Source organism: Rhopilema esculentum, chromosome 12 (assembly GCF_057945365.1).
Source record: "Rhopilema esculentum isolate cy_ngs chromosome 12, ASM5794536v1, whole genome shotgun sequence".
In the NCBI taxonomy this organism is placed as follows: Eukaryota; Metazoa; Cnidaria; class Scyphozoa; order Rhizostomeae; family Rhizostomatidae; genus Rhopilema; species Rhopilema esculentum.
The window spans coordinates 8,111,646-8,137,096 of record NC_142826.1 but is presented as its reverse complement, the minus strand read 5'-3'; the positions used below and the strand labels follow the sequence as shown (position 1 = coordinate 8,137,096).

The 25,451-nt window shown below is 36.3% G+C and overlaps 1 protein-coding gene across 1 annotated transcript in view; it reads left to right on the top strand.

Annotated features, from left to right (window-relative positions):
• Nucleotides 1–25,451, top strand: part of LOC135681470 (striatin-interacting protein 2) — a 27,667-nt gene extending 2,216 nt beyond the window's left edge. Inside the window, exons 2-23 of the mRNA XM_065195967.2 lie at nt 1,464–1,533; nt 2,025–2,099; nt 3,551–3,682; nt 4,350–4,393; nt 6,350–6,426; nt 6,633–6,701; nt 12,399–12,502; nt 12,904–13,037; nt 13,775–14,058; nt 14,649–14,714; nt 15,253–15,316; nt 17,401–17,472; nt 18,340–18,414; nt 18,956–19,053; nt 19,910–19,961; nt 20,394–20,468; nt 20,878–20,978; nt 21,415–21,481; nt 22,408–22,512; nt 22,712–22,795; nt 23,346–23,466; nt 24,554–25,451. Coding sequence (XP_065052039.1) covers nt 1,464–1,533; nt 2,025–2,099; nt 3,551–3,682; nt 4,350–4,393; nt 6,350–6,426; nt 6,633–6,701; nt 12,399–12,502; nt 12,904–13,037; nt 13,775–14,058; nt 14,649–14,714; nt 15,253–15,316; nt 17,401–17,472; nt 18,340–18,414; nt 18,956–19,053; nt 19,910–19,961; nt 20,394–20,468; nt 20,878–20,978; nt 21,415–21,481; nt 22,408–22,512; nt 22,712–22,795; nt 23,346–23,466; nt 24,554–24,813 — 2,229 coding nt within the window. The 3' untranslated portion in view covers nt 24,814–25,451. The remainder of the gene's footprint in view (nt 1–1,463; nt 1,534–2,024; nt 2,100–3,550; nt 3,683–4,349; nt 4,394–6,349; nt 6,427–6,632; nt 6,702–12,398; nt 12,503–12,903; nt 13,038–13,774; nt 14,059–14,648; nt 14,715–15,252; nt 15,317–17,400; nt 17,473–18,339; nt 18,415–18,955; nt 19,054–19,909; nt 19,962–20,393; nt 20,469–20,877; nt 20,979–21,414; nt 21,482–22,407; nt 22,513–22,711; nt 22,796–23,345; nt 23,467–24,553) is intronic.

Below are 25,451 nucleotides of genomic sequence, written 5' to 3'. Positions count from 1 at the left end.
ATCAATTGCCATTCGCTACTTAAAAACAGAATAAACTTGCATAAGCTTTCAATCTTTCATGCGCTATTTCTGCTCCGTTGAGGTGGTGCAATACTTTTTATACCCTAGTGTATTACTAGAGGTCAGGAGTAACTTTTTCTTAACACACTTTTCCTAGTCTTCTTGATGTCACCTTTATGCCCAAGTATGCTTTTGCTAGCACTGAAGCATTTGGCCTGGCATGGTGTGGTCTGTGTGCTAATCTAATAAGAACCACATTGATGCCAGAAAATTTGTCAAAAAACCTTGACATGAACATGATTCTAAATCATTTAATCAAAGGAGACAAGTTTAGAAAGTTTTTGAGTCAATCTTAAAACTTTTGAGAATGAGCTGGCAAGGATACCTTTACAAAAGCTGAGATTGCAGTTATCTAGCAGATTATTAAAAGTTGAAAACAAAACCAGGAAATACCTTTAATTTTTCCAAAACGAATTATAGCAAGAAGCAGGCTTTGCCTCTCTTTTGAGATGCTTTTTCAGATCTTTTTCTAACAGAGGTGATCTTTTAGACACAGTAATGTTTTCACCTGCCTGGTGACAACAACAGAGTTATAGCAAATATAATTTATATTCAATTTACTTCCATCACAATTTTGTTTTTGTATTGAAACTGAGAAAAATGACTCTCAAGCTTTCATCTAATATGTAAGACAAGAGAAAAAGGACCATAAGAGAAAAGGGGGCAATTTTGATAGGTGAGCAATAAATCATCTTTTTTGTTTGTATTTGGCCAGGTAATTCTTTTACACTGTGCAAAGTTGCTTAAGAAAAATGCTTTGAAAGCATTTATAAAAATCATACAAGTTCAAACAAAAATATTAAAGACACATAAAAGGTTCCAAAAAAACCGGAATTATACATCCCAATAACTTGAATATCCATGGGATCAATGAAGTGGTTTGAGATAGCAAATGTTGGAGTTATCATCGTATTTCCAAAAGAAAGTTTGGGCAAGAGGAGTCTATATTTGTTTGACATGGCAAATGTTCAACTTATCAGTGGCTCAAGTTTTTGGGAGTTTACTGTAATATATTTGCAGTAACTAAATCAAATGAATAACAAGTTCCATCTACTGTTCTTTGACATCATAAAGTTCATTACTTGATTCAGTTTCTGTTTATACTAATTCTGAAAATTTTCTCTATGATCCTGATTCAATGATCCTTTTTGAATAGAGTTCTTGCCATGTTTTACTGTCAAGGTCAAGATATGCATTAAGTTTTAACTGCCAACAAGAACCAAGACAGGGACTAGCTAAGAAATTGATGGAGAATTGGGCAATTGATTGCCCTTCTCAGTAAATCTAGGAGGGGATGGCAAGTGTTGGAGAATTCAAAGAAAATGTCTTTACATTTGTTATAAGCAAGAGGCAAGCAGATACTGCTTGGTTTTATTGTCTACAAACCTAGTTTTTTCTTTCAGGGTCAGAATGAAGCACCATCCTTGGATTTTATTTATACTGACACAGATTCACTGATGAATGAGCTGGCTGGTTTGTTTATTGTTATTTTTTATGTAAATATTATTATAAAGAGGAATGAAGGGGAACAAGATATTTTCAGAAATAAGAGATGATAAATTAGCAGACAAATATTTCTTATTCTTTTTTATGTCCAGTTTTGTTATAGTTGGTCAATAGTAGATGTCAGAAGTCTGGTCTATTACGTCTATTGCAGGCACTTATACTAGCTGCAGGGACTTTAAACACAAAATTCTGATCAAGCTTTACCTGAGAAAATTGTAGGAACAAATCTAAACTAACATTTTTTGTTCTAATCATGCCAGTAAACATTATTATAGCTAAAATATTTGAAATTAAAATGCCACAGAGACAGTCTGGTTTATTGCTTTAAAGTTTGTTTGTATAAAATATTCGTTTTATTATTATTATTATATATAGTTACAGATTTGCTAAAAATTTCTGGATTGTGAATCAATCAAACGTGCAGCTGCATTGAAATATTCAGTTCTTGTTTTCATCAGAACTCTACAGCTACACAGAACAAGAGGAATTTGAACTAAATGCTGAGCAGTTTTATGAAGATTTTAAAAAAATTGGTAAGCCATTCTTTTTTAGGTTTCAATTGCCACCAATCCAAGTTAGTTTGGGTTTTGGGGATATAAACATCTGTGAGGCCCTTGTTCTTTACAATTTATACTCTTTTCTTAGATGCTTGGCCCCTTCTAGCTACCATAAGGGCAGGGCTTAGTGCCATGCCCACTGACCCAAGTATATAAATTTTGAAAAACTTATATTGAAGAATGTTTGTTGAATCTATTGCGTGTTTTGTTCTGAAAAAAACTGCTAGAGATATAAAAGCTCAATTACTCGACAATAGCTTCATACTACATTTGTTTCCTTGATAAGATTGTCTGATAATATTGATAATATTTCCTAGATAAGATTGTCTAGGAATAACCATGATTAGTTATGCAGAATTAAGATTACTGTCAAACGTTCTGCCACAGAGTGCTCAGAGCTGTACCCAATGGAGATAATGGGGTTTAGATATTTCAAACAACTGTTCCAAGCCATGCTTGTACAAATCTTCATGTACTTCATCAAGTGCCATGAAATTGCTAGTGAATGGGACATTTTAAAAAACAGCTCATCTCTGGCCTTCCTTTATGTTTATTTATTTTATTTGTCGGTAAAGTGTTACAACATTATAAACACAACAGTAGGCTAAGCTGTCCCTTCTTCCTCTACCAACATTATTTCTTCTTGTTAAAACCTATTACCCTTTTATGTCTCTTTCTGTAAGTAAAAAGATGTTACAGTAAAGTAAATTGCAGCCAATAAAATCGACCAAATAATAGAAGTACTCTTTTTGTGATGGTTTTGCTTGATTCCAAAATTGGAAATCAAGCAAGCAAAATGCTGAAAATGTTTATCAAATGATAAATGTCAGTAGATGCTTACTGGTAGATTATTGACATGACATTGTTTAGAACAAAATGCTGAAAGGAGAACTTTTGAAGCTTCCATGTAACAGTGTTACAATAAAACATAATTTTGCATGAATTAAGCAGTGCAATAACATTTTCTATGTCTTAGCTTTTACAGAATTTCTATTTTAGTGACTAATTAGTTCCAAATCTTTGAACATGATTCTTGTTTACTTTCTTTCTTGATATAAAACAAAAATAAAAAATTGTGCTCACCTTTTTCACCTGTAATCTCCTTATTGGTTTGATGCTAGTTTATTTCGAAACAAATTTCTTTCTAACCTTAGTTGAACACAGTATTTGGTTTGTTTTCAAAAGATAAAAAAGAAAAGTTAATTTACCTTTTTGATCCTCCTGGCATTTGACTCTGCTCACATTTGTGACAAGTCAGGCTTCAAGAATGATTTTTCTCTGCCTGGCTTGTTTTTATTTTGCAAAATATTTAGTGAGCGTCGATAAGGAAAATTGAAATATGATTCAAGAATCATTTTATATTTTGCCTTCTACTTCCATCATTGCATACTAACTTTTGTTAAACATGTATTTTTTTATTATGCTAGAGAGCCAACCATGGAAAGAAATATCACCAAAGCAGAAAAATCAGTACATGATGAGACTTTTAGATCGTCTTGAAACAGTTTCAGTGGAAGAAAGAAGAAATGCTGCCAGATCTGTACTGTATTTATGCCAAGGTAAGCAAAAAAAGAATTAAATCATAACTTGTCCATTTGAAGGATAGACGATTGCTTGCAGAGAAATGACCAGGGTAGAGTCCCCACATCAGTGTGAAGCATGGGCTGGTTGTAATAAATTTCAGCTGTATTTTGAAACTAAGTTTTGCATCTCTTACGGAATTGAGCAGTAAGCCCTTTTATGGGATCAAAGAGAAAGTAGAAACTCCCTTGCCATACAAAGTTTGAAGTGTATCAGATGCAAGAATTGTTCTGAACAATATAAAGCATTGTGACTTAGCGAAGGCATTTCTAAACCCGTAATTGTCTAAAGTCTAAACCTGCATGTCTAAGCTGTACAAAAATTGTTTGACTGTCCCTGTGCTTTTACAGATGAACTGCAAATTGTTGTTGCTTTACTTTTCATGAGTTTTGTTTACAAGAATTGAAGAATTGACTCCACTTCTGTTTTCTCCTTCTCAAAACATTTTCATACAGTTATTGCTAGTCTTTTTTGGATGATCATTGCCTTTGCAACAACCTTAGCAACTCATGTCTATGTTTGAAACACCCATTTGTTCAAAGTAAAGCACTGGATGACCTTTGTACAAAACTTGAGCAATGCCATCCTGAAATGTTTCTTCCTTTATATAACCCTAAATTGATTTTTTGCTTTTCTTGTTTAAAGGGATGTTTAAAGAGTCAAATTGTGAGGAAGACCTGCTTCCAACGGTAAGACTTCTTCAATCAGTAGTACTAGAAATCAAATTAAGTTTTGCAAAGAGAAGGTGGTGCACGCTATGGGGAAAGTGGGTCAGTGGTACTTCAATCTTTTTGTGTTCATGGCATGACGTGTTTTGAATCGAATGAATATAATGTTTTGAATGAAATGTTTTTGGTAATGATAGCTCAAATTTCCTTAAATAAGAGAGACCTTACATATTTTTTGTCTTTTAGCGCAAACTAAATAGTGTTTCGTAGTGCCGCAAAATATTTGTATTCTAATGTGTCGGGGATAGGGTTAGGTAGAGGTAGTACCTTCCTATATTAATGTACTGAACTATCTCTACTCAACCACATCCCCGTCACATTTGAATACAAATCTTTTGCTTGTTCCTGAGCAGTCTCACTTTTGTGCGCTGCACTTTTTGCCGATATATCTTTTTTGAAAAAAACATCGATGACTGGTATGGCTTGCTTGTCAACCTTATAGCCTGACAATGGGCAGCTTGTTGGCTTTGCATTGATTGAATTTTAGGTTAAGTAATGCATTTATTACTTTGGCTCGCAAGACTCTTTGTCAAAATCATATCACTACAGTTTTCGAGAGAATGTGTTGAACTATCATTTTTAAAATCTTAATTTTTCAATGGCAAACAGTTTCGCTGCATAATTAAAACTTAGAGACATTATTATCAAGATTCCTCGGGAGTCATGTTTAGGGCCTTTGCTGTTTCTTGTCAATGTTATTGATCTACCACAAGCTCTCCAAAACTCCACGGTCGTAATGTATGCTGAGCGCACTAATCTTCTTATAAATCTGAAAACATTGCTAACCTAAACGAGGCAAGGATAGGGACCTTAATAGTGCTTTGTTTGACTACAGTACAACAAGCTGTTCTTGAATACTGCAAAGCGACGGCAATTGCGGTAGTATCAACAAAAGAGAATTAAAAAAGCCTGCTCAAAGTATGAAAAAGCTATGTTTGACTATATACAAGATGTACGAAAAGATTATATTAAATTTGCTTAAAATCTTCAAATGCAGGTGGATTTGTGATGAGAGGCACTCGAGGCCGATCACGCGCCCCCATACGTCCCCAGAAACATATAGATATGCTGAGGCACTTAGACAGGGGAGGTCTAGAAAGTCCTAGGAGCTCGATTAATTAAGCGCCTAGTTAACTTAAGCCTCGTCAAATCTGTTGTTGGTCATATTTGATGAAGTATAACATTCTGTTGACGAAATGCAAACAGGCTTCAAATAGCGATAAGCCATATGTTTACAACACCACTTCCCTGCATAAAAGTGGACCTCTTGCCTGTATGGAGTTTTTATCCTATTAACGCTGACATTTTCATCTTGGGCATAATTTAGATCAGTTCATATTATTATGATTATGATCTGCATAAATTTGTTACACATTGGTCGTTGACTAAATTCTTTAGCTCTGAATTATTTAGCTCTGAATTGAGCCATAAATTTTCTTAAAAAGCCTAAAAAGCTATAGAAAAATTTCAAATCCAAACTGCAAAATCTAAATAAGCATATGCTAAAAAGTTTTTGGTCATCTGATGGTTGGCAATAAAGTCACCGTGCTATGTTCATTCATAGCAGGTCATCTCTAGTCTGCGGGGACTTGATTTTCGGAAAAAGCGCAATCCTTGAAGGTTCGTTTCATTCCCTACATCGGGATTCTTTGAGGCTGACACTACAGATCTGTTTCCTTGATCCAGGCAAGCAGTAGTATAAAGAATTGATTCTAGCATTCAATGGGTTAACTTTCTCTGCAATTTGAGAGGCCTTGTATGATATTTTTTAAGGAGAAGAACCACGAATCCTAAAATCCATAGAAGTCTGTCATTAGCATAACGTTTAGTATAACGAGAGCCAGATATTAACAATAATTTCGAAGAGGAAGTTTCAATTTCGTAAATGAACATAAATCTTTTATGTTTAAATTCTAGATTTCACAAAATGTTCTGTTGATTTACCGTTCTGGAGTTTTTGCTGTTGTACAACAACTGTTGTTGATGGAAGCTGAGTAAGTGGAACTGCATCTTCAGAGTAATTTATGCAGCTATTTTATACCTGTTTGTATTTGCATCTTTATCAATCATAGTGAAACGTTTGTATATTTTATACCTGGATCTATTCTCGTTTCTTCAAGCAACGACATTCAGATGTCTCTCCTTGTATTGTATGTTTTTGACCATTTGTGTTTCTAGAAGTTACGTGACTTTCTTCTAGAAATATCGACTCAGTTCAAGCAGCTTTGCAGAAACCTTCAATATCCATTGCTGATAGCATTGATTTGAGGTATTTTTCACCAATTTTTGTATTTTTTTGTATTTTGTTTTTGTATTTTGGTCAAGGGCCTTTGATCAACTTTTTGAAACTTTGAAAAATTGAAAGAAATTGCTTTAATATATTTGAATATTAAGACTTTCATAACAACACCATCAATGTTGAAACGATAGTATATAGACTAAAGGAAACACTTTCTTGATATATTAAATATATTTATACTTTTTAGAAATTTGTCTCTTGATATTTCCGTAGCACAGTGCTCAATACATTTGCACGTAGAGCATAATATAGCATATGTAATAAACCAAATATTGAGACGTAAAATGACTTCAAAATATATTTATCTTCATCATAATCGTACATACAAAAAAACTGACTTACAACACGTGCTAACTGGAATAGAGGCTAGATATGATTTATGCACATATTTTAATACTATTGTCCACAGGGGATAACACTATCCCCCTCCCCATCTCTCTTCCTATGTTAGTGAATGTGAACGAGTTCTGTTTGGTAGTATGTTTGCAATGTCTACTCTGCACCAATTTCTGTTGATCATGTTGTTATTATCTTCTGGTTGTTCTCCGTGGTTCAAGTCCCCTGTATTCCCTCCTCCTCTTGCACCCTCAACGTGTACTCTATCATCAATGAGATTTGTTGTCTTGGTATTGGTTAGGTCAGCAAAAATATCACAGACTTTTTTCTTAGGAGGTTCCTTTGCAGGTAGGGGGTCAGTTGCTTTTTTGAGTAAGTGGATTGATCTTGGAGGTATATACTTCAGTTGATTGACATGAATAGTAGGACTGGCTTTGCCACTGGCGTCAACAAGCTTACAATTCAGATCTCCTATCAAGTGGGTGATTGTCCAAGGCCTCGACCACTTTGGTTGAAAACAACGTGAAATACCCCTTTTCTGAGGTGGGTTCCATAACATGACAGTATCATTGATCTTATAATGATGTTGGGTAGTTTTCTTATCGTACTGTTGTTTCATTCTTTCTCTGCTCTGGTTGAGGATACTGCGAACATTTGTAAAGGAGTTTTTAAGGCACGTACCGATGTCATTGGCAAAAGCTTGAGCCTGTTTCACATGGTGTGGAGCAGACTGTTGAATCTGTTGCTGTGGTGATTTATTAAACAGCAACGCAGTTGGTAAAGAAAGTTTAGCACCAAGAATAAGTTCAGCAGGTGTAACTTTAGTGCTATTATTAACACTTGAACGAATAGCGTAGACAGCTGATTGCAAGAACGTGTCCCAGTTACGGCCATGTTGATCAATTTGTTTCTGCACACAGGACTTAACTAGTTTTACCATTGCCTCAGAAAGGCCATCACCTTGTGGGTGGAGATGCGAAGACTTGGATTTACCGATACCCAAGATTTTGGCGACTTCCCGCATAACATTGCCATGAACATTTGAGGCACCATCACTGTGCAAACGTTGCATAATCCCATACCGACAGATCCATTGGTCGTGAATCGCTCTAGCAATAGTAGGTGCCGATATCTCTTTGAGGGGAACAACTTCAGGCCATTTTGTAAAGTGGTCGACCAGGATAAGAGCATACTTGAAACCATCTTGTGATGCAGGCAGAAAAGGTCCGGCTAGATCGTAGCAAACAAGTTCGAATCGTTCAGTAGACTGTATTGGCTGTAACTGATCTTTGTGGTATCCTTGAGGGGGTGGATTAAAAGAAGCACAAATCTTGCAACTTTTCACCCAGTTGATCACATCCTGTTTGGCATTGGGCCAGAAATAGTGTTCACAAAGGCGAGACCAAGTTCTGTCAACAGCAAAATGACCGGAGGATGGGTGGTCATGGCAAAGTTTCAGGACGGTTCCACGTAAATCGTCAGGTACTACAGTGCAGTTGTGCCACTGCAAAATGCCATCCTCAGATACAAAAAGTTTATTGCGATATGGTTTTAAGGAACCTAGACGGCAGACATCAAAGTTTCGTTTATCAGAAGACATGTATTCGATTGCTGCTTGGATGTGTTGATCTTTTGTTTGGAAATCTCTGATTGCAGCCACTGTAATATTAGGTTGTAATTCTTCCAGTGAGTTGACACTGTGCATGCGACTGAGACAGTCGCTTATGGCGTTGTTCTTGGATGGAATGTGTTCTATTTTATAATTGAACTCTGAAAGTTGCAAAGCCCAATTCAGCAATTTTCTACTCTTAGGGTTGCGTTTGGATTGCAGGAATGAAGTTACGCGATTATCAGTACGCAAGAAAAAGGGTTTACCAAGAAGGTAGTGACGAAATTTTTCGGTAGCAAAAATTATAGCATGCGCCTCTTTCTCTACAATGTTCCACCTTGATTCAGTTTCATTGAACTTTCTGCTGGCGTAGGCGACGATGTATGTTTTGCCATCACTTGTGTTATGGGCTTTAAGACATGCACCTTCACCTCTGTCTGATGCATTGACTTCTAGGATGAAAGAGTCTGTACTTGTAGGAGCTCGTAAAACTGGTGCGGAAGAGAGAAGCTGCTTTAGTGCTTCAAAGGCTGCTTGAGCTTCAGGTGTCCAGACAAACGTTGAAGTCGGTTTTGCAAGTTCGTGTAGAGGAGCAGCAACAACAGAGAAGTGGGGAACAAATCGATCACAAAATTGTGCCATGCCTAAAAATTCCTTCAAGGATTTGGCATTGGATGGCACTGGAAAATCGGTGATGGACTGAATGCGAGCTGGGTCAAGGCGAATGTGTCCCTTGTCAATGAAATGGCCTAAATACGGCAAACTTGTCTGGAAAAATTTGCATTTCAAGGCGTTCAAAGTGAGACCAGACTGTCGAATTCTTGCTAAAACTCTGCGAACATTGGAGAGATGATCTGTGAAATTTAATCCTTTAATAACCACATCATCGTAGAAGGGTGGTAGAATACAGTCGCTTAAATCAGAAAATGTTTGTTCCATGGTTCGTTGGAACAAAGAAGAGGCCGGTTTGATACCTTGAGGCATAACGTTCCAGGTCCATTGACCAAAACCGTAACCAGGAGAAAAGGCAATGATCGGTTTGATTCTATCAGCACACGGAATTTGGTGGTAGCCACTGTTGAAGTCGATTGAGCTGACATATTGAGAGCCGCGAACAGAGTCAAGACATTGTTGAAGGGATGGAGAAGGCCAACCTGAATCTTTGATGGCAGGGTTGAGAAAACGATAGTCAACTACAAGTCGAAAACGATCGGTAACATCACAGCTATTTGAAACATTCTTTTTGGCAACAAGGACTGTAGCAGCACGATAAGGTGAATCAATATGTTCAATTAGGCCATGAGCTTTATAGTGTTGTAAAAGGTCCTTGACAATGGATTGTTGATGAAGTGGCACTCTGCGTAAAGGCATTGAAATGGGTGTCGAATGAGCCAAATCAAAGTCAAATTCTGTCACGTTGGTTTTGCCAATTTTGGTGTTTGATAAAGAGAAGACATCAGAAAATTCCATCAGTAAATTCTTGGCTTGTTGAAACTGCGAGGGAGACAAGTGGGTCAACTGTGAAGTGAGAATCGTAGTAGGATCGGAGGTTTGAGTAGAATTATCTGTGTCCTGAGTAGAGAGAAGATTAATTGTGTCTTTAGGAAGAACAGAGAATTCTTCAAAGTCATACGTCCCTAGAGCAACCTTGGTGCCCTTTTTTATGGTCTTTGCGACGGCAGAAGTATTAACAAGGACAGTGGGAACACATGAGTGTTGATGAGAAACCTTGTATAAGTACGGAACAACCTTTACATGCAGGCGTTCTTCAAAGGGTGCATGTCCATCAATCAGTGCAGTCGGTTCTGAAACTGGGCGGAATGCATGAAGGGAGGCGTCAATGATTGTCCGGGTAGTATTGTGTACTTGTTCGGTGTTATGAAAGCAATGTTATCTTGAAGAGAAGGCTGAGAAGATACCAATACCATGGATTGATCTAGATGAAAGAGTTTCTTGGAGTTGTCAATGCCCCATTTGGTAAATTTATCTAGAAAACTCAAACCGAGAATGCAAGAATAAGGCAATGCATCAATAATCATAAATTCAACAATGTGAGATACAGCAGGATGCCCTACTACAAGAAGGGCTTTAATCACACCAAAGGGTTTCATTATTTGTCCATTTGCATCAAGCAAACCTGGGCCAGTATAACCCTGTAATGGTAGGTTTTGCAAGTAAGGACTGCCAGTGAAACATCTTTTGGCAAGACAGCATACGGTGGCACCAGAATCAAGCATCATTGGAATTTGCTGTCCATGTAATGTTCCTGTTAGCCAAAGCAAATTAGGTTCTCTCTGCAGAAAAGATTGTGATTCTTCTTTTTGGGGGGTCAATGAAGCATTGTCGGCTTTCCCAGTATGACCCTTTACTGGGGGCCCCAAAAGTTTCCCGACTGTTGAGGAAGATTAGCTTGCTGCTTGTAAGCTAGGCAATCACGTTGGATATGATTTAAGCCGTGGCAAAAATAGCACTGAATAGGTTGCCGTCCGTCTGGCCTTGCGTTTCGGGGCTGAAAATCCCTGCCAAAATTGCGTTGAAAACCATTGCGTGATTGCCGACGGTTGCTCTGCGGGGCAGAAAAAACAGGGGCACCATGCTGATGTTGAAGTTGCTGTGAGGGCCTAAACGGAAGTTGACGGTTGAGTGCATTGATTTGGTCTTGTTGTTCATCAAGCTTCCGCATTGTGAGTTGACTTTGTTGCTCAAATTTGGTGGACAAGGCAAGAATGGCGTCCAGTGTCGTATCAGATGGATTTGCAGCAGTTAAAACAGCATCAGAAGGCCCAGTGACAATAGCACCGTTGATTGTCGCAGATGGTAAGGAAAGATGAACTGATGCATCGCGGCAAGCCTTGAGCAAATCTTGATGGGTAATTTTGTCATTATACGGGTTGGTGCAAAAGATGAATATATTTCTGTGAAGTGTATCAGAAATCCCTTGTAAAAACTTGCGTTTCACCGCATGGTTTATAATGTCAGTTTTGGCTTTTGGATTGGCGGCTCTGAATAACTGTAAAAGGTGAGTCATGAATTCTTCTTCACTTTCATCGATCTTTTGAATGCAGCGTTCGAATGCAGTCATGTGAGCTTCGCGATCGGTTTCTGAATCGAAAACCGCGGTGAGTTGTTCCTTAAGCTCGCTGTATTTCTGGGGACTGCCTTTCTCATCTTCAAATTGATCCAAGATGGCTTTAGCACGGCCATCAACACAGAGCATTAGAATTTGGCCAACCACGAGGTCGTCAGATTTCTCGGCAATAACACAACATCTGTCGAAGTTACGAAGCCATTGGTGCAAATTTATGTCCCCATCGCCGGTGAACTTCTCAAGTTTTGGAAAAATTATGTTAAAGGATGACATTGTAAAATGATGTGGGTCAAAACGCTCCTGTCACCAGTGTAATAAACCAAATATTGAGACGTAAAATGACTTCAAAATATATTTATCTTCATCATAATCGTACATACAAAAAAACTGACTTACAACACGTGCTAACTGGAATAGAGGCTAGATATGATTTATGCACATATTTTAATACTATTGTCCACAGGGGATAACACATAGAGTTTGAGAAAATAAAACAAGAAAAGTGAGTTATTCACGAAGAGTGAGTTATTCACGAAACAAGCTTGTAGAGCTAAAACATGTAGTTTTTTTCCATCTCTATGCTATATTTATACTTTTTATGTGCATTTTTTGTATGCTTTGTTGTTGCACTTAGAATATGCATAAACATACTGTACACTGTGGTGGAAGTGATCCGAATAAATCAATCAAAGTCTGAGGAAATGAGCAAGGCTGCAGAGGGCCTGAGACTTGACTTGGGTGAGAAACAGCTGTTAGTGTTTTATCATGTGTCAGTTTAATGAAAATTCCCTTAACCGGTCTGTTATATATTGGTCGATGCGCACTGTCAATGCAGACGTATTTTGCTATCAGTACACATGCGAAGGTAGTTAATAGCAGATTAATTCTGTTGCTATCTTGTCTAGCTGTTTTCTAGCTCTGCCAATAACGCAGGAAAAGGATGGCAAAGTCAATAAAGCTTAAGAATGATAATATTTTTTATTGTTTTTTTCAAAAATTCTGAATAAACAAATGAGACTCTCTTATAACTTGAGCTAATTTTCTAGGGAGAAGCCTCTGACTTCTAATTTCCTTATGCAAGTCACTTTGGGTTACGGTTACAAAGGTCTCCCTGTAGATGACATTTTTTTCATTTGCAGACGGCAGCAAAGAAGAGGAAGATGGAGGGCCTTTTGCTTATCACATTTTTGAGATGATTCTCAAATTCTGTGCTGGAAGTGCTCCGCATTACCCAATCAAGAAGCTCCTTTTATTATTATGGAAAGTAATATTGGTAAGTGTGTGAATGTCAGCCTATTTACTTCCGGCTTCCAAAGGTGGTTTTTTAGGTCATTCTTCTCAATATGACCACACCTCCAGTCATTCTCTCCTCAATTTATGTGACAAAAGGTCATGGCTGGAACTCGAACCCCAGACCTTTGTATGTATATTCTGTGACCCTAACAACTGGGCCACCCTCTCAAAGGCCTCGTAATGAGCCATGATAAACAATATAGCAATACTATACTATAAGAGAACGGGGGGAGCAAAATTTTTGAGATTAAGCATATGGGAAAAAAGAAACCTAGAGAACCCTGAGATTAAGCAAAAGAGAATAGATTGTCCTACAGGGCTTGAGAAGTATCGAAAAAGACCAATTTAATTAAATTGTTTGATGTCCATAATTTTTGTTACATCTTTACAATTTTCAAGTTATTAAAGCCTTCCACTTTACACACGCTAAAATAGTTTGTATCTCATTTCATGAAATTTTGGATAATGGAGCTTATTATGTTTTCCAATGCTATGACATATTATATTATATCGTGTTTAAGTGTGTTTTTTATTTCTGTTTAAGATAATTTGTTACGTTTTCCTGTTATATATTGCATTTAATTGACTTATTTCATATTCTTTTTATATTCACAGTGTTTAAATGATTTTACATTATGTCATCTTATATTGAAGTGTGTAATATTATCTCATATAATTAGATATGGATTTTATTTATATATTATGTTATTATTTCAGTTTACTCTTGGAGGGTTTGATGAACTTCTTGAAGAGAAGAAACAAGGTCGAGTTCAAGCTGGGTTGTCTCCGAGCTTTGAAGAACAAAATTTCGAGAATTTTGGTCATCCGCCAGAGTATTACTTGAGAGCATCTTCTCCGCAGAGGGAGAAGGAAGAAAGGAAAAGAAGAAATGAAATATCCACTGCCATGGACAAGGATGAAGATTTGGAACAAGAATCAATTCTAGAAGATGATGCGAAAAGTTTTATAAGAAATGAATTACTACTTAGGCCGAAAGTTAGGTAGGTTTTTAACAGAATTAAAAAGTTTATTGTTAGAAATTTGCAGCTATGGTCACGCTAAAAAATTTTCAGTATAGCAATAGGCATAGAAAGGTTTTCGAGATTTCAGCCTTATGTTGTATGTCAGCCATACGATTATTCCTTTTAAAAGCAATAATTCATGGTAAATATGAATCAAAGAATTCGGAAGGTAATTTTTAGGTACACTGAGAATCTATGTTTATAGAGCAGTGTCCTGGTCCGTCCACTCGATGTGACCATACCTCTAGTGATTCTCTCCTCATTCTAGTTGGCAGTTGGTCCTGGCCGGGACTTGAACCCCAGACCTTTATATGTATATTCTGCGAGCCAACAACTGGGCCATCCTAACAATTAGCCATCCCTACACTCAAGCAGGCATCTAGATACGGCGCTAGGCTGCCGTGTTTATTGTTAAATTGAAGTCACTTGGTCAATTACTGTTGAGTGCTTATAAACAGCAAAAGCATGAGATTTGGAATTTTAAACCGTAAGGTATCGTAAAAAACACTTTATAGGCACTTTCTTGTAGCAAAATCGATGCTAAATTCAGTTGATTTTTATTTTTGCAGACAAAAGGATGTGCAGGCGTTTCTTCAGACGTGCAGAGCGAAATTCGTTGGCTATCAACTCACAAAGTCAGTAGCATTGTAGTAAAGATACGTTTTTGTGTTAAATTTGAGGCTTCGGTTTCGTTATGATCGTTCATCAAGCAATTACCCTCTGTAGTTAGAAAGTAACTATCCATTTATTACATAGACTTGGCCTGTGATCATACACTGCTTTCACTTTAAACAATGCTTATTATTCTTATTATACATTATTGTAAATATTTTTGTAAGATAGCAAGGATTAGTGAAATGATCTTCCTGCGAACGTAAAGGCTTTTGTCATTCTGAAGTCAATAGAGTAGCAAAAATTGTGCCTGATTTTCATTATTCTGACCAATCGGTGATATTGAGCTGGTTGTTTGAATACTTCAGATTTACAAACAATATGATGTCTTGTCTCATTGCTGTCAAATGCTATCAAACAATGAGATGTCTTGTCTCTATAAAGTCAGATTTCAAAGCACTGAATGACGGTCTTGCCTGACTGTTTGTTAGAAACACATTGCGTTTGATTTTTTGTCCAAAGGATGTTTATTACTTTATGAATTTTGTTCCTTTTTTTTAGTGATATTACTTCAACGGCTGGACTTCCTCGCCCCATTTTAGAAGGTTTTCAAGTTTTAAAAAGCGTAAGTTTCCATTTCATTACATACTAACCAAAATATTCCCTGTGTTTTTTTACAAGAAAGCTTGCAGTTGACTGGCCTTGTGTTAAAATATGAAAATGGCTTTGAAAAAAGCCAATATTTTACAGCCTTTTTACTTCATTTTTGCTTTGAAAGCTTTTTCGTTCGACACTCCTCAGAATATAAAACGTCAGAATAAGGGTCCAAAACAAGAGGATGGAAGATATGTATCTAGTTTTGGATCGAAATAGGCCAATCAGAAAAGTGCGACCATATTGGAAAATCGCCACTGGAGTCTAAGAGAAAAAATGAACTCCTCTTGTTTTCACAATGGCGGCTTTTTCGTTTGTATGTAGATCCAATCCAAAACTGCTAGATGGACAGACGACCGGACATTCATTCGTGGAAAAGTTATAGAATGAGTTTTATTTAGAATGTGCCCTTTACCAGTTACTGTAGACACCAGTTTCTGTTAATACGAAAGTTTTTAGATTCTTGTTCAGAGCTTTGTATATTCCAATTTCAGTTATTGGCCCTTGGTCTGGCATTTTTCATCCTCTAAATCATTACAGAAAATTGAACGGATACAAGAACGCGCCCTAAGATTTTTCTATAATGATCATACAAGTTCGTATAACGATCTGCTTGTGAAGTCAAACAATTGCACGAAGCTCTTTGCTCGTCAAAGAATTTTGTGCATTGAAATATTCAAAACAGTAAAACAGTAAAACAGATTTTTTTAAAATTCATAAGGAAGTCCAAATTTTTTATTAAGAAATCCAAAGAAAGCCCATGTTAGACCTGATCAAACAACATTTGGATCCAAAAGTCTTATGTCAATCGGGCCACAGATTTGGAATTGGCTACCCAACGATCTGAAATCCGCAGAAGATTTGAAAAGTTTTAAAAATCAAATTGAACAATGGTACGGACCTAATTGCAAATGTAGTGCCTGTCAGCTTCTGCCAGTAAATGCAAGTTAATCTTTAACTTAGTATCTATAATTACTTTAATGTACTAATTGGTAGCTATGCTCGATTTTGATTAGTTAACATTGTATATTTATGTATATATTGTCAGCTATTGTTTTTTTATCGATTTGAAATAAATTTACAACAACAACAACAACTCATTGCAACATTGCTATATATTTGAATCAATGTCATAGCAACTTTATGAATTCATTTGAGATTATGCGCATGTTTCATCAACTTTGCTGACAGAACCTGTGTTTTTTTCACGAATTCGTGTATAAAATTCATGTTGATAAATTTTTAATTTTTGCAGCTTTGTCTTTTTTCAACGAACAACAACTAAAATTGATATGAATGTCGTTTTATTAAACGAAAACATGAAGTGTGACATGAAAAATTTATGATATCAAAACACAGCAAAACATTTATGATATCAAATATTTACGTTTGAACGTTAGCAACATAAGGCCCTGATTTCCCCTAACCTACACCGTAACTCTGTTGTGTTCTTCCCCTTCCCCATACTTATAAAATGTTGATGTCAAAAGTGAGGCGTTTACACAACCTATTCCCGTCAGCTTTTCACCAGCAATGTCGTGAAAATTAGAATTCAACAACATAATAGTGGGGAGTGGACACCTTTGTAAACTTGTTGACATAGGTGTAAATGGTTCAACAACTTTTTTGAGGATCATAGCATTTTGTAAATAAAAAGTGAATTGCATTGTTTTCAGAGACAGATGTCAAATTCCAACTATCTGACCAAAATTTTCTAAATATTTGAAGAATCTTTTCTTTGGTTGATTTATACATTATTTAGCCTCTTATCAGCAGAACCTCTTTTTGAAAGTATCGCCCTTTAGCAAAAGCTTGTCTTTACGATTGTATGAACATTAGATGCGATCACTATTTCCCTAATGTTTTTAAAAGCAGAAATTCGGCAAAATTTTGAGAGCCTTGGGCCTACTCATTATTAGTTTTTTTACCTCAGTGATTTTCTGTACCAAAAATTGTAAAATATTCAAGATTTCCATGTGGTCGAGTATTAGTATAGGAATATTGCGCTACACGATTAATTAAGACAGAATTCTGTAGGTGACTTTTTTGTTGTAGCATGTCTATGTATCATTGGCGGAAATCCACATCAAAAGAGAAGAGGACACGACAAACCGCCCCTTCAGCAAGGTATTTCTCTTGATATTGTTGCTGTAATAGCAGCATCAAATTTACTCTAATGAATGCCTACCCTACCAATGCAAAAGCTAAATAAACCCCTCCATCTATAAAGCACCCTGAGCAGCCCGTATCACAGTTGGTAAAGTGCTCGACTAAGAATGGCTTCATGCAGAGTTCAATCCTTCTCATTTCCTGAGCACACGGTGTGTCAGGATCGAAGGGAATTCTTGTTGCCGAAGTATCACATACTTGTCCTTTTCTAGTCATTTTCTATCTTTTTTCATGAGGTTTTCGTAGATTGATTTTTTATTCACTATTGGAGAATGACATTAGATCGCTACACTTTTGCCAATCTTATTCACCAAAAGTTTATTAGATGCCTAACCATCTGAAAAAATCTACCCAAACAACATTGACAATATATCAGTATCACTGGAAAATATAGCACTAGAAAATTACTGATTCTAATCGTTAACAGTGGGCTCTTACTTATTGAAAGCTCTCATGAGAATAGAGAGGTGATTCGATTCAATTTATATTCTTATAACTTAAAGTAGACCTATGAATAACTGAAGGCGAATGAAAATTTGTTCGAATAACCAGAAACTTCGAATAAAAGCCAATTCAAATAAATAGGAGTCCACTGTATGATTTCTGCACCAACGGCGAACTTGCAAGGGTGCTGATAGGCGATCGCCTTCTGGGTCTACCCTTCAACTAGAAATCAGGGGCTCTTTATCCTATTCCAAGTCTATTAATTATGTTAATTAATTCATTGGCCCTCTTCCCTCAGTATAGGCATCCCAGGTAAAATGATGGCTGGCCGCCTATATTCGCAAAGTTATTGCTTCATACTGTTTCTACTTTCATTTTCAGGGAAAGACAGAGCTCCCTCAAACGCGAGCTGAACTTCTTTACAAAGCGTTGCTGCCTGTTTTACCTCAGTATATGGTGAGTGAATACTGAGTTCTCTTTAAATTCAAAATAGACTTTCTGGAGTTGGCAGTCTTCAGCTACTGTTTTTCAATCTGTGTTGAACAATGTGTTTTTATTGACACCATTAAAAGGGTATTTCTACTGGCAATTTGTATTCCTTTCTGCATACATCATGCAGCTATACTCTGTAATTATTGATATTGTCAGTTGTATCTCTTGAGGAATGACTACCCTAGAATGCACCACTGAGTCTGTCAAAGTAATAGTGCGAGGATGGCTTACTTGTTAGGGTCACTGACTACAGATCCAAGGTCTGTGATTAGAGTCCCTGACAGGACCAAACTTTCACCCGGAGTGGGGAGAGTCGCCAGCTCTCTGTAATTCCAGGCGTAGGAATCACGAGGTGTGGTCACATCGAAAGGAAAGACGAGGACACTGCTCGACAAGCATAGCCTCTCAGTGTCCTTACACTACTTTCGGTAGCCATGTAGCAAAATACAAATACAGATGCAAAAAGTACGAAATTTTGCTTGAAGGAATGTGATTCTATTTTCAGATTACCTTGCTGAAGATTCTTCTTGCATCAGCACCAACAGCAAAAGCAAAAACCGATTCCATTAATATACTCACTGATGTTTTACCGCCAGAAATGCCGTATGTCTAGATATTTGATTTATGTTTTTGTTAGCAGTTTTAGGCCTTTTTCATGCTGTGGCAGGCAAGTTTGAATTCGCCCAGCAATGAACTTGGATAGCCGTAGATGCACCTGTTTTAACCTTCCTAATATTTTTACGGCTTCCTGCTCTTAAGTTCTCCTAGAGATATAACTAACATATGAGTGGTAAAATTTATTTGCGCAACGTTTATATATATTTCTACTTCAGTTTTGGATCGTAAGTACTACTCCCAAGTTGCTAAAAGGGTTCTGCTTTGAGGGGAGGGAGAGCAAATCACTCTAGTTTTCGGAAGCCAATTTTTGCATAGAAATATCCTTTTGCTTTCAAAAGATACAGTGGTAATGTCTGCAACCTCATTTTTAATATTAGAAAATAGCGCGTGTCACAAACATGCAGGAACAACAAATAAGATTTTTTATACCGGATGAACTAAGATTATTTTTCAACTGCACATCATGGTTTTCAAAGAAAATAAGAAAAAGTGTACATGGAACTTTGGTTTCTTGTTATAGCTTTACAATTATCGAAACAATTATGGTAGTTTAGGTACAATACTTTTCAGAGTCATGTAAAATTACTTTATCAAATTTCTTTTGAAAAAATTGCCAAGTGTGCAGACGTCGTAAATATTTCTAGGGTATATGAAAAATTTTCTCCATCCAAATACTTCCTGGTGCTAATTGTTTTCATAAAGATACCTTTTGAGTACGATCCCTTGTCTTTGGTATTCACGTAACAGAACACGCCACGCTTTACGCATCAGATGCCATAAAACGCTGTCGATGCTGCATCGAATATCTGCAACAGTAAAACTGATATTGTTTTCACTACAGTACTACTGTTTTGAAGTCGATGCAATTGGCTATTGATGTTAACAGACATAAGGTACGTCTATTTTTGTAAAGGAGACTTTTCATACTAACTGAATCATACAATAGAGCCCCCATAACGAGACATCCAAAGGACAGGAGTATATTTGTTGGGAGGTATCCGTTGCCTTGGGGCTACCTGTGTAAGGTTTTGATAACAGTAAATAATTTTCGAGATCCAACGTAATTAATTTGTTTTAAAGTAATCATTTTTTGAAGTGGTTCAAATTAAGGCATCCAACTGCGTTCTTTTTATCTTCCTTGACAGAAAGGTACATAAACCTTCGTTGAATGTCTGCTGAACAGGCAGCTCAACAAAGGTTTTTCTAAAAGGGAAGATCTAATGTATACATCCAAAAATTATTGGAATACAGTTAAGAATGAATACTGCTTAGTTGCTTGCTTGCGTAAGCAAATATGTCTTATTGCTGTTTATTCATCCCTGCAGGAAATTCTCGTGAAGTCAATATCTGCATTGATTCTCCTGTTCTTGAAGCACTTCAAAGTGAATCACATTTATCAGGTGAGCGCCAATTCATATTTCGTTCAACTGCTTTCAGTTGTGAACAAGTTCTACTGTTTTTTAGGACTTTAATTAAAAATGTGCCAAAGTATGTAGTAATTGCAACGAAAATGTTATACACTAACTCATATGATCAATAACTAATAGATTATGAAATATGAAAATATTATCTTAGGTATTTGCGTTAATTGCTTAACTTCTCTAAATCATGTTTGATTCGATACTTTCCATGAGCAGCATATTCTCTGGATGCTCTTGGCGGAAAAATATTTCTTTATCCATTGATGTCATTGTTTGCAATTACGTTATTTTTATGAAAATTATGATTGAGTTGACCTTAATCAACAATGCGACTTGATCTGAAGTCTTCATAGGTTGTATCTCTTGAAACCCTGTTTTTTATTCGCAGTTTGAGTTTGTTAGCCAACATTTGGTTTTTGCTAATTGCATCCCATTGGTTCTTAAATTCTTCAACCAAAACACATCAGCATACGTTGCAGCAAAAAACAGGTAGAAATATAAAAATATTGTCTATAAGCAGATGTTAAGAGCATTTTTTACATTGAAGCATATCCTTCAAGAAAACAAATTTATCGATAAAGGCTCGATCGATGCGTTCCTTCAAAAATAATGCTGTATCTTGTTCAAATAGTTGATCTCGTTCAAGAGGCTGACAAACCTAAAATAAGAAAATCACAGCTACAAAGCATCAGAATGGATATTGTTATGCCTTGTTTCTGCAATACAAATCAAGCTTTTTAGACATAGTCACCTCGGAAAAGTTTCTTTTAATCTCTCGATAGTCCTTCGTTTTGCAAAATTAAAATCTTTAGAAAATTTGACTGATAGCTCGGCTTCTTTAAATTTCTCCTCTGATATTTTAACTTTAAAAAGATTTGATTATTAGAGTTTTTCTCCCAAATTTAATCGTTTTTCTCTCCATCAGTGTTCCTGTCCTGGATTTTCCTGCCTGTGTCCTTGAGGAAAAACACGAAGTAACTGCTGAAAGTCTTGTGAGTTATCCTATTTAGGTCTCCCTATATTTGAGTTTTTAAACTCAATATGATTCAACCTGCTAGCTAGCCTAGTTACATCATTCTACAATGACATAGCGCCAAACCAACCTGTTTGACAAAACTTTTACAATAAATTGCGCCTACAGCTCAATTTCACAGCAACACACAGAAACAGAAACAATATATTGATTTCATGAGAGCCTAGAAGTAGCTTAAAAGTTGTTGGGGGGCACCTGAAGGAAAAAAGGGCACCTCCGAGGGCTGCCATGTCCACTCAGTTCCTTTTGTATATATTGGGGTAATGTATTTAACAAAAGACCATGTAATTCGAGGAAATAAAACAAAACACTGCTATCGCCTACAGTCATCAAGTGAACTCTATCATTTCATTAAAAACACTCTTTTCAAATTATTCGACTCTTGATCAGTTGCAGGTGCTTTCATAGCCTCCACATTTTCATATAGAGTATCCTCTGTTGAATTTAGTAAGTTTCGTTGTCAAAATTCAAATCAATGTCAGTGATTCTGCCTATACATAATACATAACAGCTCTATTCTCATGTCTAGATATATATGCAAGGGAAGTTTAGAAAATTTTGACCCTTTTCTTAACTTTCTTTCTTCTTAAAATAACTTTTTTTCCAATTTTCGTTTCCTTTTTTTTCCTTTCAAAAGCTGAAATATTCTTTCAGAATAGAATTTCCATCAAAGTGGAAGCACTGATCATTCTAAAAAATAATGTTATAAAAATAATTTCCACGAAGAAGCATGAATTTGTAAATGTTTATCAGTGGTATCAAATAAATGTTTATCAGTGGTATCACACATACTTGAGTGGTATCAAAGAAATAATGCTCGTATCTTTTGACATGCCTATCGTTTGCCAAGGAATTCTTATCAATCAATTTTTTCCCCTTTTAAAGGAATCTGGAAATGGTAACGAGTTTTGCTGGAGAAATTTGTTTTCCTGTATCAACCTTTTAAGAATCCTGCAAAAACTGACCAAGTGGAAGCACTCAAGAACAATGGTGAGAGTTTAACTTTGTCTGGGTTTATGGCTGTTTGTATAAGGTGATTCAACGCATGTCTAGATACCTTACCACCAGACCCCTCCAAACTCATCTGTCGGCCCTTTAGAAAGGTAAAAATCCTCTCTGTAATCCGATATGCATATTATATATTATCTCAATGAAATAATCTTAATAAAGTAGATTTGTCTTTTTTCAGATGTTAGTGGTTTTCAAATCGGCTCCAATTCTTAAAAGAGCTTTGAAAATAAATGAAGAAAACTTACAGCTTTACGTTTTGAAGGTATGTCTAACAAATGTGTTTTGCAATTTATTGCTGAATGTCAAAATAAAAGTCAAAATTTTTAAATTTCTCTGCAGTAATAAAGGTAACAATTTGCAATAAAGCTATTCAAAAAGATTTTCGCAAGAATCCGTAACATTTTCGAAATTGTGGTGACACCTTTATAAATTAATCATATTTGTATGAATATATAAATACCATTAAAAGACAATGGTCTAAAATAATTCTTACCAAACTAGTGTTAAAGGTTGCATTTTTGCAGCGAATGGTAGCTAACTTGATTCAAAGGCTATTGATATTTTTTAAGCAGAAAGTTAAATGTATGAAGATTTTATGCAAGTAAAAGAAAATATTTGCTATAAATTTGGCAATATATGAGGCTTTTTATCATTTTTCTACATTTAAAATTGATTTTAAGCTGCCTCGTGGACCAAGTAAAAAACTGCTAACATAGTATGTAGCACTCACTGATTTAGAAAATTCATAACTATTTGCTGCAGATATTTCTTTGACAATTTACCTTTTTACGACTTTTTCTTTTGGGTTTTAGTTACTGAAAACACAAATAAAATATCTTGGTAGAAACTGGAGAAAAAGCAACATGAAAATCATGTCCATGATTTATCATAAAGTCAGACACCGATTGAACGATGACTGGGCCTTCGGAAATGGTAAGCCTCGTTTTGGAAATTTTGTGAGTCAAATCGAAGCGGGCCAGAATAATGATTTTCACAGCATTGATAATTTTTCAAATTTTTGCCAAAACGTCTTTGCAGAAAATTTGCAAAGTTTTCCCATGGAATATAATACAAGCATTTATGCTTCCTATAATAGTGCCTGTGGTCAGCTGTTTCGATTTGTATAATAGGTTCAGTTTTATGTAAGGTCATTTTTACATAATGAAGTTAAAGTTCTTTCTTATTTCTAAGCACTTTTCTGAGCAAAAATATTTCTTGTACTTTTTCCTGCAATTTCTTTTTTTGTTGACCTCTGTATATGTATTCAACTCTTTTCTGCAGCTCTCAAAGCGTGTAGAAATTTAGCTTTAGCAACCCGATATCAGCTAATTTTGTTACCGGATCACCCGGCTCCCTTTCCTTGGACACCCCAAAATTTCATTTTTTTTCAATTTTTAATTTTTTAGGCATGGTAGCCCCTCAGTTAGGAAAAAGCTGATTTCCAAGGGCCATGCATTTAAATACCATAAAAGTTGAAATTAAAATAATTCATTCAATATGATACAATGAGATTGAAGTAAATAAGATTAAAAAGATTTTGACTTAGAACAAAAATACTGCGACTTATACAATGCGGAATTTTATCAGCCCTTCCTTTAATTTCTTTCTAGTTGGTTGACTTTTTTCTTTATCGTTCAACCCGTTCCAGAGACTAGCCCCTCTGAACGAGAAACATATTTGACTAGCTGATGTCCTTAACTGCGGAAGTTAATATACTTCCGCAGTACGCGAGAGGTTGTTTCGTCAACCCTACTGAACATGTCACTCGTATAGGACGGCCCCACGCCATTTGGGGATTTGAAAACCATCTTGAGGGTTTAAAGATCAAGTAACTCCCTGACCGTGGGCCACCTAAGAGTCCCATTGACAAGGCTGATTATCATATCGACATCCTACAACTGTTCTGACTACACGGTTTTGTAACTTTTGAAGTTTATCAAGAGATATTTGGTTTTGCTTTTCATGCTGTCTTAATGAGGCTTGTCCGATGTCCAGAAACGCTTTTTTTCTAATCTTCTAGATCTTGACGCTCGACCGTGGGATTTCCAGACTGAGGAATGCGCGTTGCGCCAGAATGTTGACTTGTTCAACTACCACCATTACGATGCCGGTGGCTCGCATTACCCGTCCGATTTTCAGCCGGTTGATAACGATCTCCATAGCTGCTTGAGTCAGACAGTTACTCTTACAAAGAAATTCAAGAAGGATTACGAGAAATGGCTCGACAGAGAAATTTTCAAAAACAACGTTGATTGGGAGGAATTGTTGGAGAAAAATTAGATTTTTGTAGCAATTTCTCGAATCGAATATCAACTTGTACAGATGATTTATGAACCAGTATAAATGGAAGAAAATTAGATCAGTTTATTACATTATCGATCTTGGAAAGGGCTGTCCAAATTAAAACGACAGTAGTTTTAATGCTAACCCATTTTTAACACCGGTGATAGATCAGTGCTGGTAAAATTTACCGAAAAATAGCAACCAGACTTTAAACTTTCCCTGAATATGTAGCAGTTTTATAATTAACTGTTGATCTTATGGTTTTTGCTCCTTGAAAATAAGCACTTAATTTTGTCACGCCAGCCGGCTGCGTTAAAGCAAAAACTAGTGGCGATGGGACCAGGGTATTACGTATGAAGCGATGACGAAGTTGAAGTCTTTTACATCAAAAGATGGGAGAGGGTATCGGAGCCATGGCACCTCGCTTTTGCAGTACAAAAGAGCACTTTACCTGTAAAGTCGGAGTCTCTTCTTACCGTGTAGATATGGACAGGAATTAAGTTGTTTTGCCAAGAAGAATCTGTATTAAGGACCACCATAATTTGTGGCGTTTTATGGTTTAATTTTTGCAGCTTTAACATAGATGCCCCTGAATTCGGAGAATTTTAACCCAAGTGTGTCTAAGTTTATTCATT